The following is a 12,663-nucleotide window of genomic DNA, read 5'->3' on the forward strand; positions in this document are numbered from 1 at the left end:
TTAGCCCCGGCTCACGTGGTGATGGACTACTCCGTACTAGTTCTTAGTTTCTTTGTGTCGCGCAACACTTGCTTGTTCACTTTCATCCTGTCGAAGGATTACCTGCAATATAAGACTACAATTCCTCACTCTCGTGCCCCAGAGCTGAAAAGCGCATGCACAGCAGCAAGTAATGCGACGATGAAAAAGACTGGCGCTATTGCCCATGGGCCTAAACCGACTAAAGCATGCGGCAAGTTGCATATGCCTAAGCCTTTCATGTCCGAGCCAAAGTGGTGAACTAATGCACTCTGATAGTCAACTGCCGCAGATTGAAGGTCAGTTACTGGTTTATGCATCCATAAATAAAACATACATCAACGCTGCTAACTGCCTACGAGATGAAATGCGTGGCTGACGGCAAGCCGCCATGTCGTCGATGTCGCCACACCAATGCTGTCTGCATTTTCAGACCTAGATCAAATGTGAGGCTGTTTGATTTTGAATCTGCCGGTAGATATCAATCTCTGCTTACAATGCTTAGGCTGCAACTACAACTCGAGACTTGGGGCCCTTACTACAGACATCGATGGATCCCAGCCCCGAGATGCCGTCGATCCTCAGCCGATTAGATCGCATCGAGAGAAGATTAGGTATATACCAAAGAGAAGGCTCGTTGCCGCTTATCAGTGAAGGCTTAGATGATGGCGAGGGAACGGGGTGTCCTCGCCTATGGAAGGCTGTCACACATCTGAAAAGCATCACGCGGCCACCTCAGGAGGACGTGATCTGGACCCGCCCCATCGTCAGACACCTCTGGAACTCGTACGTGAGCAGTTCGCCATCAATGCCTCTCTGTGTCAGGGTTGAGCCGATTGACACCCACTCAGCTTCGTCGAGAACCTGCCACTCCTCCACTTTCTCAAAGACCAAAGCGCATTCGCATCGCCATCTCCCCTTCTCCTAGCGTCCATCCTCTACATATCTGCCTTGCATGGCCCGTCGAAAGACCTCGGCGAGTTTGCCAAGGGCTATTTCGTCGCTCAATGCTGCGCCATCGCCGAGCTCGTCCTCCCACCTAATATACTCCCCGACAACAGCCCCCGAACAACCCAATCCCCAACAGAGCCCATGGCCTACCAGAACATTCTCGGTCTCATCATGGCCAGCCTCAGCTCCGAAGCCTACGTGCCCGTTACCGGACACTGGATCGCCCTGGCTTACCGCCTCTTCCTCGATCACACCCTTCCCACCACCGCAAAAACCGGCACGAGTCAGGACTGGAGCGGCCTCTTCTCCGGCCTCCAGGTCATCGACATCGAGCACGCGTCCATGCACATGTGCTGCCCTTTGCTGCCGGAACACCCTCCAACCGCAGCCCCCACTTCCTTCCACAGCAACAATGAGGATGAAGAGCATGCCTTCCGTGGCCTCACGCAGATGATGCACCAAGGCCTCAGCCACTTCGTCGGCCGGGGCCTTCCCACAATCTGGTCCTTCGTGAGCAGCGCACGGGAACCCGAGAATCCATCCTCAATCCGAACCTCCTTCACGGACGAAGACGCCCGGGTCATCCGCCTGTGGGCGAGAAAGTTGGACGATTGGCTGATCAGGTATAACAGGACATCGCGTGAGTGGACACCCCCATCCCCTTCCTTAATCCTTATCATCAAGACACGTCCCTGGACAAAACTCAAAACGCTGCAATCGACTTACCCACCGGCTTACCCAAAACCAGAGCGAACCCCCTCCAACCGCCAAGGCATCCTCATCCTCCTCCAATACCACCTGCACAAGCTTTACGTGCTGTCGATCTACCACCCAGCACGGGGCTTCGATCTAGGTTCTTCAGCGGATATCGCCCCGGCTGAGAGACACGAGTTGCTGGTGTCCGCTCGCGCGGTGGTGCGGTTGCGGTTGGATGACTCGAGCATCTGGTCGAATTGGGACTTGATCGTACGGTCCCCCTTACAACCTCCTTCCCCCCAAAAAACACACATGAGACACACCAAACAAATATCCGAGCGAAGACGAATAACATACATAGATGATCACCTTCGCGGCTATGCTACTTCTCCGCGGCATCGAGGACGGTATGTCCCACCCAGACGGTACGTTTTCTTTCGTGACAAACTCTCCAATCCAATCTTCTGATCATGGTTTCATCCTGAAAACACCCTCGACCAAAAAAAAAACAGTTGCTAATCCATCTCCACAATCTGTGCTTATGAGTCAGACCGCTACCTGATCGAGAAACACATCGCCAAGCTGAAACCAAGCCATCCGTCCATTCCAAGCATCCACCACGTCCTGGCGGAGCGCCTCGAATCCAATCTGCAAGCGATGCACACGCCGCCGGAGGTAGCGTTGAATGTCGGCTTCCCGCCGCCAGAGTCCGAGGCCGGGGAATACTCTTGGGCCATTTTTGACCAGGAAATCTTGTCGCTGGCGAATCCGCCGTGGTTGTTTGAGGATATCCCCGGCGCCGGCGGCGGCAGCGGCGCGGACCAGATGCAGAAACGCGCGGACCAGTTCGTTTCACCGCACGGGTTGGCTATGAGTGGTGCTGGTGCTGGTGTTGGGGTTATGGAAGGTGGATATCATCTGTGATGGTGCGAGTTGGTTGTGCATTCAAACGAAAGATGGTAAAGAACATCAAATTGTGGGTTACGAGCGGGATTGTTTTACCAGAACAACATGATTCATATACGGCACTGCACAGGCAGCTGGTCCCCTAAGGAAAGGCGCAATCTCTCTCGTAAGTCATCTCATATTACATATTCCACTAATACTATAGATAATCTTGAGTAACTGCGTATGTGGCAAAGAATTATTAACCTAGTGCCCAAGGTTTGACCCGCAAACTGTGATGGGCGACAGTGTGTCCTTTGACTTGCATTGGGAGTAGCACAACCCTGAAGCAGTCATGTTCAATGGGGTTTGGGGTCAGTGGCTCATGCTGAATCATGGTCATTGTTCTGGCCATTGGAGCCGCTATTTGGTGATGCAACCATCGTATCGTGGGGTTCAGGTGTTGTAGGGAAAGGCGGGAATGGTTCGGTTTGTGAATTGTCTTCGGTTGTTATGGACAGTGGCCGTGATTCAGAACGACCATTATTATCTCGTATAGGAGGGTCTTCTGCTGGTGACCCAGGCGTGGACTGGTGAGTGTCTTGGTGGGTTACATCTGCTGACGTGCCATGATTCGCCGATGGAGAAAGCTAGTGAAATGGAGTTAGAGCATAAGTCTGAAGACCGCGCAAGGCAGCAACTGCCAACGACTAACCTGATGATCAAGACCACGGTTCGATGCCAACTGCTGTGCGGCCAGCCGTTTCCGTGCAATCTCCGATTCTTCTTCATACGCCGCCTGCTCCTCCTCCTTCTTGAGATCGGCTAATGAAGGCGTGCTATCATCACGGGTGATATCTACGTAGGACTCCTGCGGGGAACGAAGCCGGCTGCTCCGCTGGTTCTTCTGCTTCTTCTTGGAGGCCTTGGACGAACTGGTGGTCCCCAGACTAAACGTTCCGGACGCGGACCGCATGCTCGCCGGCTTATCCCCGATCATGTCGATCGAGTCCAATCCCGTTCCTCGACGGCTGCCCAAAGCCATGGCGAACTCATCATCCAACGGCACAGCATCCTCTTCGTCATCGCTGGGAATCAAATCCCCGCGCGAACTCAGCGAGTTCGTGGTCTCCCGCGACGACTGGGTCGAACTCCGATACCGGCCTTTGCTCCCGGACGGCTGGGCATCGTAATCCTCGGCGGCCTCCATGAGCGGCTCATCCTCGTAGACGTGCCTCCGCAGTTCCCCCGCAGGATGTTCCTGCAGATCCGCCGCCGAGGGACGGTATTTCAGTCCGCGCGCCCCGAAGCGCCAGGGGAACCGCTCGAGGAATCCCAGGAACGAGGAGCTGGGGATGACGGTTGGGTCATTCCGTTCATCTTGGGCCAGAGCCGTGCTCTTTCGACGGACACGCCGCGTCCCGTAGCTCATCCGTCTCTGCCGGCGAGGCTGCTCGGCACCGCCACGGGCCAAACCACTGCCAGCCAGCAGGCGGTCGAGTTCATCGGTGCCCCATCCCAACAGCCCAGCATTTGAGTCCTCGTTGTCCCAATCGTCATAGAAGTCAAAGTTAGCTTCCGCGCGGCCGCGTCGGCGTCGACGCAGCTGGTCCTCCCGGGTCGGAAGACAGGGTGCCGTGCAGCTGTAGACGCAGTTGCCGATGGCCGTGAAACATGGCAGGATATAGTTGTGAGAGAAGGTGTAGAGGCCCTCCTGGGCGGTCTCGTTTGCGGATTCAAGGTTGTGGGAGATTTGATTTATCCTCTGGCGGACTCGAGGGTCCTTTGATCGCATCATGGTGTTAAACCGGGGGCGGGTTTGGGTAGGGCGTGGGAGATACTAGGTAAGGGACAACGGTTGCTGGCTTAACGTCTTGAACTAATTGTTGTCATGCCACAGCCGAGGGGTAAATAATGATAAGGCTCAGATCACTTTCAATCAACCAACTGGCCCCATCAAGTCCGCGCGACGATGATGGGGGAGAGACTGAAACAGTGAAGTCGGCAGTCGGTTGATAGGTAGAGACCGCATTGGTGGAAAGAGAGATGAGCTCTCAGAGATCAGAGATCAGAGATCAGAGAAAGACACAACGAATAACCAAAGCAACCAACCAGCCGACCCATGGGAAATGGATAGGAATGGCAGCCTGAGGAAGAAATGAAGACGCCGATGTCATCGTTCCCGCTCCTTAGTCAGCACCAAAGGTCCAAGCACGTGCCGTACGGTCACGGGTCACGGGTCGCCTTCCTGTTCGGGATGGGCATCTCCAATCTGTTCGGATGCAGTTCAGGAATTATTCTTCATGATCATGGTTTATTATATTCGATTCCTAAAAACCCCCAGGTTTGCCAAGCAGAAAGGTGCTGTATCAGTCTCCGCGCTGGTCTGCATCACTACCGATCTCGGCGATGCCTTCCTCACTCAAGATGTGGATTTGCATGTGACCCTGGTCGCTCATGGCACAGGAAAGGTCCTGTATCAGGAACCCATAACATGGAACGCAGGCAAGCGTGAAGTACCAATATCGCTGGGACCATTTTCCGTCAACCTGTCTCAACACACAGTCGTGCTTGCAGTATCCCCTGCCAATTCCGCCAAGCTGCAGGCACCGTTACCAGACTCACTCATTGGAAAGTCCGAATGTCCGCTAGTTGTATCAGGCTGGAGTGCTCCGTTTGGCGGATCACAGACTTTAGTAGCGGAGAAGCTCGTTGAACGACGCTTTGGGCCAGATGACAAGCTCGGCCTCCGAATCTGGGAAGAAACCGGGAACAGTATCGCCCGGCATATCTGGTGAGACACCTCTTTATCCAAGGGGGCTATTGTTCTCAGCTAACTCTCATATGTCCCAGGGATGCAGCGGTAGCGTCAGTTGTCTATCTTCAGAAGATAGTTGCTGGAGACCCAGAGATCTCTGCGCCACTGTTGCAAGCGCTTCTTCGAGGATCGCGCAACGGCCCGCTTCACACCATTGAACTGGGTTCTGGATGTGGCATTGTAGGAATCGCGCTGGCAGAGCTTCTTCCCGAGTGCTCTGTCACGCTCACCGATCTTCCTGAGGTCGAAGAAATTGTGACGAAGAATATTGCGGTTGCGCGACCTGCCAAGTCCTCGGCACTCCAATTCCAAACTCTGGACTGGGATGAGCCTCTTCCAGAAGATTTATGCGGTGGCTCCATTGACCTGATCCTTGTCTCAGATTGTACCTACAATGCGGACAGCTTACCTGCGTTGGTCTCGGTACTAAACCGCTTGCTGCAGATGTCGCCGGATGCAGTCATCCTGGTGGCGTTGAAGAGACGACACGAAAGTGAAACCGTCTTCTTTGATCTCATGCGGTCGGCAAATATCTGCAGTCTGCATCTGGCTCACATGCAGCTTCCATCCGAGCATGATCAACAGGATCAGATTGAACTACATTGCTTTGGGCGAGAGGGAAGGCATCAGGGCTGACGGCGATACGCGTTGTCGCTATTGCTTTCTCTGGCCTCCGTGGCACTTATACACAGGGTTGAATCACCTCCAGGTAAGGATGCTTAAAGGCTAAGAAGCTACTTCTCGAGCCTCCTGTTCGAGCCATCCAACCGCAAGGCATCTTGCCTTCATTGGTGAGGCGATCTAACTCATCATTGATTCTCATGTGCTTCGCGACCTGACGATTCTCAAGACCGCTCATTCGCCCGTTGAACGACCAAAAGCACACCTAATCACTTGATAACTGGTGGACTAGATGTTCCATACTACGGGAATTAAAAATCACTTGCGGATTCTAAGCAATGGCCTGGACTCGATGAAAAATCATACCGAAGACTATTGATCACAGTCTCAGTGAGCTGTCATCTTACTCGGCCTTTCAATTAATGGGAATCACTTGGGGGAACTATCTGGTCAACCTCTAATAATTCATTCTTGTCTGCCATGTGAACGTAGTTACAATATGAGATCTGACTCTTCCAAGTGCTGGCTCGACCTGTCCTCGTTGCTGAGTTGCTGCCAGTCAACTACTGTGCTTCAGTCCAGTGCGAGCAACCCCATTTCAAGGCGTCGAATAATTTGGAGCAAACACAACATCTAGCATGAATGAAGCTGTGTTCATAACCTTTCATGACCAGCTCTCTCGGGTCTTTCCCTAATGGAGACTTTCTATCGCATTCACAAATGATACCACGAATGCGAATGACCTTGAATCACGCAAGTACAAGCAGTTTCCTGAATCTATGGCTTGCAGAGGAGGCAGGTTTTGGATCTGGCTCAGTGGGTTGCGGTTGCGGATCAACCGCTGCGGGTATACCTAGACATTGTGACTGGCGATTGCGTCTAACTTTCAGATTGGAAAGGTTCAGATTGGACAGGAGGGCTCCGACATGAAGGTCGAGGGGCACATAATCAGCTTCGACGCACTCCGGCAACACCTTGTTGAGCGTATCGGATACTACCTCTGGAAGTCGGTTATGCAGTCGGTCAGACTGAGCCAGCTGCATACCATCAATGAGGCTGCACGAACGAGGAGGCGGCATCACAGGGAGTCCGTTTCCTGGAAATCTCGGAGCACTGGGGTCGCGAAGATCATGTTCGATGCATCTTCGATTGAAAGCACAGAAGTTCGCTACAAGTGTCACTGCACAGAGAGGCACGAATGCAAGGCTCATTGGCTGGGCATTGGCCGTCTCGTTGGATTTTGCGGCGGAAGGAAACGAAGCACTGGCACAAAGAGCCCACAAATCGGCATACAGGCGGCAGACGACCAGGATTTCTCCGGCCACGAGCTCAAGCTCATCCCATCTCGGCTGCACGTGGTCGGATATGGTAAAGGATGGGTTGATGCACAGAACCAGGGATCCCTCCTGGATCGACCATATCTCGTCTAGGCCTAAACGCATGTCCCTGCACGACTGCAGGCGGGCGCAACCATTCCGCTTGGCCAAGGGAATCGAGCTCTGCAACAGATATCGACTCGGGGTCGGCGAATGCGAAGCCCTCTTCCGGGCCGGGGAAATGATCGATTCGCGACTTGAGCTAGGATTGAAGGGGATCTGGGGTGTCGATATATGCTATGCCAAAGTCAGATTTGGGGCACTGCTGTGAGTGGTTCGATGGGTGGTGTTACACTTGGGGCTCTTCGCTCAGAGTCCTGCATCTTTGCTTGCGCTCGCTGGGCTTGGTTTTCGTATTCATGCATGGGATTTATGCTTCCAGGAAGCCATTATGGAGGGACTGGGAAATGGGGAGAGATGGTTGACAATCGTCGAGGGACGGCAAGAGCGACCCAGAAGTATGACTGCAATTGCTTGCTGCTTCTGCTTATCGAATGGTCCGGAGTTGTTGAGTCCCCCATCCTACATGTGCTTGGGGTGCTTCATCCAGCATTCAGGCTTACATACTCGCATGCCCTCTGACTTATACTCCAGCATTTGAGTATACACTCATTCACAAAATAGTGAAGACAAGAACGGCCTAATAACTCGGTGTGCTTGCTTGCATGTGTGTTTTCTTGGAATCTGATTTCGGATAATGCTGACTTCGAAATGCATGGGGGATTTTAGAAACGCTGACCCGATTGGGCTTACGTGACCCCATGCATTCTCATGAGAACGCTTGTAGAGCTTATGCTTGTGCTCTGCAGATGCCCCGAATGCACCGCAACCCAACACGACTAATCAACACCAACAACCTCGGCTTGCGGGCGCTGAGTCAGCCGTGCGGAGGAGAGCATGACTGCCGGCCTGCCTTTGACCGACCGACACTTATAGCTATGAATATCTCAACCATAGACCCAAAGAAATAAAAACAATTCTCCACCCTCAAATATCTACCTAAGCAACCAGTCAGATCCACAGAATGTCCGACCCCAGCATAACACTCTACATAGACACCGTCAGTCCCTTCGGGTATATCGCCTTTCACGTCCTCCGAGTACGTATCGCCCAAGAACTATAAACCACCCCCGAACTAACCACACGACCTAGAACTCCCCCATCTTCGCCAACTGCAAGTTAACCTACATCCCCATCTTCCTGGGTGGTCTGATGCACGCCTGCGGAAACACTCCACCCGTGGAGATCAAGAGTACGTACGCCTACGCCTACGCCATAATCTATGGCATCCCCCCCCCCCCGAGGGCACCCCCACTAACATAACCATGTGTGGGCTACCCAGATAAATCCGCCTGGATCAACCGCGAACGCACGCGCTGGGCGACCTACTTCTCAGTGCCGATCATCCCGACCCCACCCCCGGGCTTCCCGCCGCGCACGCTGCACACGCAACGGGCGCTGGCCGCCGTCGCGCAGCTCGCCCCGACGCAGTACGAGGCCGTGCAGGAGGCGTTCTACCGGACGTTCTGGGTGGAGGGGGACGGACGGATCGCGGAGCCGGGGTGTTTCGTGCCGGTTTTGGAGCGGGTGTTGGGGGCGGAGGTGGCGGGGCGGGTGGTTGAGGCTGTAAGCTCCTTTTCCCCCCTTGACCATGGACTATCTCCCCTCCGGAGAATACTCAGGAAAAAGACAGCTGATAAACGAGTAGGTGCAAACGCCCGCGATCAAAGCGCAGCTCACCGCCAACACGGACCGGGCCTTCCAGGCCGGGGCGTTCGGGGTGCCCTGGTTCGAGTGCACGAATGCGCAGGGCGAGACGGAGGGGTTCTTCGGGGTGGATCATCTGGGCCAGGTGGCGGAGTTCCTGGGGCTGGATCGGCGGGGGGAGTCGGGGATGCGGGCTTTGCTGTAGCGTAGCGTAGCGTCGCCGTAGCTTTCGAGCAGAACAGCTTGAGGCTTGTGAGTAACTATGGGAAGTAAAAGCGGGGGGTCGATATTCATCACAATCCCATTGATCTGTACACAACACACAGCAAAGACAAAGAAAACAGGCTTAAGCGCGATCAATCAATTAACTTCTTGAATGCAAAACAATGGACCCGTGACAATCACGGCTACTGCCGCGGCGGCGGCTGCTCCTTACGCTGGTACTTCTTCTCCAGATCCGTCTTCGTCCGCGTCCTTTCCTGCAGAAACTCCACGATCCGTTCCTTCTCCAGCGCGTCGATCTGGCGCATCTCCTCGGGGTCGGCGGCGCCTCGGTCCTCCTCGCCTGCATTCATCCATCCAAAAGCAACCGGGTCAGCAAGCCCAACTCGACAACACGCAGCTCACGCGCGCGCAGATATCTTCCGTGGAACCAAAAACTCACCATCCCCCTCCCCCGCACCCCCGGCTAACCCAGGCACATACTCGCGTACCCGCTGCATCGCCTTCCCGACCAGCTCGCTCTCGTACGCCGCGTTCAGCATCGTCCGCACCTCCTGCATCGAGGTACTGGCCACCTCGGTGATTTTCTCGGGGGGCGGGAGGATTCCCGAGGACGAGGACGTGGATGTGGATGTGTTTGTCGTCGTGGACGTGGTTGAGGTGATAGAGGTCGGGTCGGAGGGGGTATGCTGCGGCTGCGGCTGCTGCTCTAGCGTTTGGGTTTGGGTTTGGGCTGACAGCTGCAGCTCGCGTTCTCGCTCTTGTCGTTGGCGTTCGAGGAGGTCTTCTTCGTGGGGGGGCACGCAGCCGAGGTCGCGGGCGCTGTCGTCGATGGTTTTCATTCTCGAGCACAAGATCCCAAGAACCCAAGATCCCAAGGTCAAGGTAACAGGTAATAGAAGAAGGATGATGAATTAAGAATGTTGTTCGGGGTCTAGCACAGTCCAAAGCCAAAGGGTCGAGGTACAGTACAATCTAAGGATCAAGCTAAGGTGGGAAATAAAAATAAGAGAGAGGGAAATGAGGAAGTTGACATGGTGTGGTCTAGATCAAACAATCCCCCCCCCCAATTCTTCCGGAAATCGGCTGTAGCCTGGTAGGGCTGGAGATGACATCAAGCGGGTAACTAAAACGGGACGGAGGGGGATGATATCATCGGGGGGGGGGGGACTTTGGCCGGGTAACTCTGCACTGGTGCAGTCAACTTTCAGCCCTGTGGATCAGGTTGGGATTTCCATGCCTCGACGGCGGAGATTATCGGGCTGGTTTTGTGTTCACTTCTCTTATTGTTCTTGACAGGACGCTTGGAAGGGCATAATTTCTACTACTGTGTTGTAAGGTGAACTCGATTTACATACGAGCAGGCAGCGGGTGGTTGTATGGTGCTTTGTCTATCATGAAGCGCTACGATTACTTGGCAGATGTCTCACACTTCACAGCAAAACGAAAGGCCAGCTTGAAAGCATACTATCACTCGAAACTTAACTTAGCCGTTGAGCATCACGCCACCTAGCCCTTTTTTCAGGGGTCATGTTAACAACTGGGAATTACCACGGCCGATCACTTCAAGTCCGAAGAGACTGCGGCACCGTATTCTTCCGCACACTGATATACAGTATATCGTACAAAGTCGTGATTGAAACAGCCTCTACAGTCCCCTCGTAGCCAATCCATTACTTCCAAGATGGGCTCACAAACGAATCATCTACTAAGTCAAAGCCAGTTGACTTAGGGTTCTACCAATCCAGACTAGCGCCACCCCCTCGCAGCCCCTCCGCCACCGCCGAATTCTGCCGTCCGAAATCAACCATCCGCACTGCACTCTCTTATCTTCTTTCGCCTTCTCCACTCGATCAATCACTCACTCACTCACCCACTCACCCACTCTCTCTATTTTTCCCCTCATTACACTTATACTTATACACTTATAGACTTACCTGTTCTAGAGCTCTACATTCCTTCCTAGTAAAATGCCTTCAATCCCCATCACCATCGTCACCGGCTTCCTCGGCTCCGGCAAGACCACCCTCCTCCTCAACCTCATCCCACAACTGCCCGCGACCTACCGGCTCGCGCTGCTCAAAAACGAATTCGGCGACGTCGCCGTCGACTCTCAGCTCGCCTCCACGCAGTCCATCTCCGGGGTTCGCGAGCTCCTCAACGGCTGCATCTGCTGCAACCTCGTCGGCCAGCTGAGCGACGCGCTCGAGCAGCTCCGCACCGAGGTCCGCCCGGACCGCATCGTGATCGAGACCAGCGGGAGCGCCTTCCCCGCCACCCTGGCCATGGAGGTGAACCGCCTGGCGCGCGAGAACCCGGGGACCTTCGTCCTGGACGGGGTCATCAGCGTCATCGACGTAGAGAACTGGGAGGGGTACGAGGACACCTCCTACACGGCGAAGCTGCAGGCGAAATACACGGATCTGATCATCTTCAACAAGTGGGAGAATGTGTCGGAGATGCGCTTCGACATTTGCCTCGACCGGGTCGGGGACCTCGAGGTCCCCACGCCGTGGGTTAAGTCCGATCGCGGTAAGGTCGACAAGGATGTTCTGCTGGGGATTGACGGGGCGTTGTTCGCCAAGGAGGAGCATCGTCATGATGACCATGACCATGACCATGATCACAACCATGATCACCATGAGCACAAGAACGATCATCAGTCCGAGGTGGAAGTCCTCTCCGTCAACCTCAAGTCCACCGATGCCACCGTCGTCGACATCCCGGCTCTGGAGCAGCTCCTTCGCTCCGCCTCCAAGGAAGAAGTCTATCGCATCAAGGGCATCATGCGGTGTTCGACCAGCGCGCCTCCCGCGGAATCCTCGGAAGATCAAGCCGCCGTCACGCCCGCTCCCGCTTCGGCCAACGGCCCCGCCACCCGTTATTACATTCTGAACTGGGCTTTCGGTCGCTGGACCTTCACACCATCGGACGTCGTCGCTGAGAACGCTGACCCCGCCGTGGTAGCCCGGATTACGTTGATTTTGGCTCGCTATGAATCCGCCAAGTGGAAGAAGAAGCTCGAAGCCGGGGGCCTTGTACAGGTTGCTGGATCCCACGATGCCGAGTTGGTTGTGGAGCGATTGCTCTAAAGCTTCCGACATGCAATCTATTTACCTTCTTTTACCTACCATATACAGCGCGCAGGGGCTGGCTCCTGGGCGTGATGACTGTTTTGGAACTAGATCTCAGTTTCTTTTCGATTTAGATATTTGGCACATGACTTTTATGACGGAGGACGAAACGACTGAAGGGTTGCGGCGGAAGCGTTCGGTTCTATGATAGTTAGACTTGATTCCCAGAAGAATGATAGACGACTTCTAGAGGTTGGAAAGGAAGGGCCAGAAGCATAGCAGTAATGAACGAAAT

The 12,663-nt window shown here is 54.3% G+C and overlaps 7 protein-coding genes across 7 annotated transcripts; 4 read left to right on the top strand and 3 right to left on the bottom strand.

Annotated features, from left to right (window-relative positions):
• The first annotated feature begins 123 nt into the window (after positions 1 to 123).
• Positions 124 to 2,902, top strand: BO95DRAFT_674 (Zn(II)2Cys6 transcription factor). The gene is made up of 8 exons (XM_025592127.1): positions 124 to 236; positions 298 to 317; positions 381 to 464; positions 524 to 804; positions 870 to 1,609; positions 1,718 to 1,935; positions 2,027 to 2,072; positions 2,216 to 2,902. Exons 1-8 carry the CDS (start codon positions 206 to 208, stop codon positions 2,587 to 2,589), a joined length of 1,794 nt encoding a protein of 597 aa, XP_025447855.1. The 5' UTR covers positions 124 to 205; the 3' UTR covers positions 2,590 to 2,902.
• Positions 2,903 to 3,100: 198 nt separating this feature from the next.
• On the bottom strand, positions 3,101 to 4,666 carry BO95DRAFT_437499 (uncharacterized protein). The gene has a single exon (XM_025585283.1). It carries the CDS (start codon positions 4,346 to 4,348, stop codon positions 3,215 to 3,217), a length of 1,134 nt encoding a protein of 377 aa, XP_025447856.1. The 5' UTR covers positions 4,349 to 4,666; the 3' UTR covers positions 3,101 to 3,214.
• BO95DRAFT_604 (protein N-lysine methyltransferase family protein) lies at positions 4,602 to 6,027 on the top strand. The gene is made up of 2 exons (XM_025592086.1): positions 4,602 to 5,344; positions 5,404 to 6,027. Exons 1-2 carry the CDS (start codon positions 4,854 to 4,856, stop codon positions 6,002 to 6,004), a joined length of 1,092 nt encoding a protein of 363 aa, XP_025447857.1. The 5' UTR covers positions 4,602 to 4,853; the 3' UTR covers positions 6,005 to 6,027.
• A 708-nt stretch (positions 6,028 to 6,735) lies between these two features.
• On the bottom strand, positions 6,736 to 7,688 carry BO95DRAFT_509870 (uncharacterized protein; the record flags this gene model as incomplete). Its single annotated transcript, XM_025591309.1, has 2 exons — positions 6,736 to 7,602; positions 7,659 to 7,688. 2 exons carry the CDS (start codon positions 7,686 to 7,688, stop codon positions 6,739 to 6,741), a joined length of 894 nt encoding a protein of 297 aa, XP_025447858.1.
• A 222-nt stretch (positions 7,689 to 7,910) lies between these two features.
• On the top strand, positions 7,911 to 9,460 carry BO95DRAFT_784 (putative 2-hydroxychromene-2-carboxylate isomerase). The gene is made up of 4 exons (XM_025592216.1): positions 7,911 to 8,464; positions 8,518 to 8,617; positions 8,708 to 8,991; positions 9,074 to 9,460. The coding sequence occupies exons 1-4, from the start codon at positions 8,390 to 8,392 to the stop codon at positions 9,275 to 9,277; spliced, it is 663 nt and encodes a 220-aa protein (XP_025447859.1). The 5' UTR covers positions 7,911 to 8,389; the 3' UTR covers positions 9,278 to 9,460.
• Positions 9,355 to 10,393, bottom strand: BO95DRAFT_437500 (uncharacterized protein). The gene is made up of 2 exons (XM_025585284.1): positions 9,737 to 10,393; positions 9,355 to 9,637 (listed from the first exon to the last, which is right to left on the bottom strand). Exons 1-2 carry the CDS (start codon positions 10,134 to 10,136, stop codon positions 9,480 to 9,482), a joined length of 558 nt encoding a protein of 185 aa, XP_025447860.1. The 5' UTR covers positions 10,137 to 10,393; the 3' UTR covers positions 9,355 to 9,479.
• A 486-nt stretch (positions 10,394 to 10,879) lies between these two features.
• Positions 10,880 to 12,658, top strand: BO95DRAFT_437502 (GTP-binding protein). Its single transcript, XM_025585285.1, has one exon. The coding sequence runs from the start codon at positions 11,265 to 11,267 to the stop codon at positions 12,384 to 12,386; it is 1,122 nt and encodes a 373-aa protein (XP_025447861.1). The 5' UTR covers positions 10,880 to 11,264; the 3' UTR covers positions 12,387 to 12,658.
• Positions 12,659 to 12,663: the final 5 nt, after the last annotated feature.

This window comes from Aspergillus brunneoviolaceus, assembly GCF_003184695.1.
Source record: "Aspergillus brunneoviolaceus CBS 621.78 unplaced genomic scaffold BO95scaffold_1, whole genome shotgun sequence".
Lineage (NCBI taxonomy): Eukaryota > Fungi > Ascomycota > Eurotiomycetes > Eurotiales > Aspergillaceae > Aspergillus > Aspergillus brunneoviolaceus.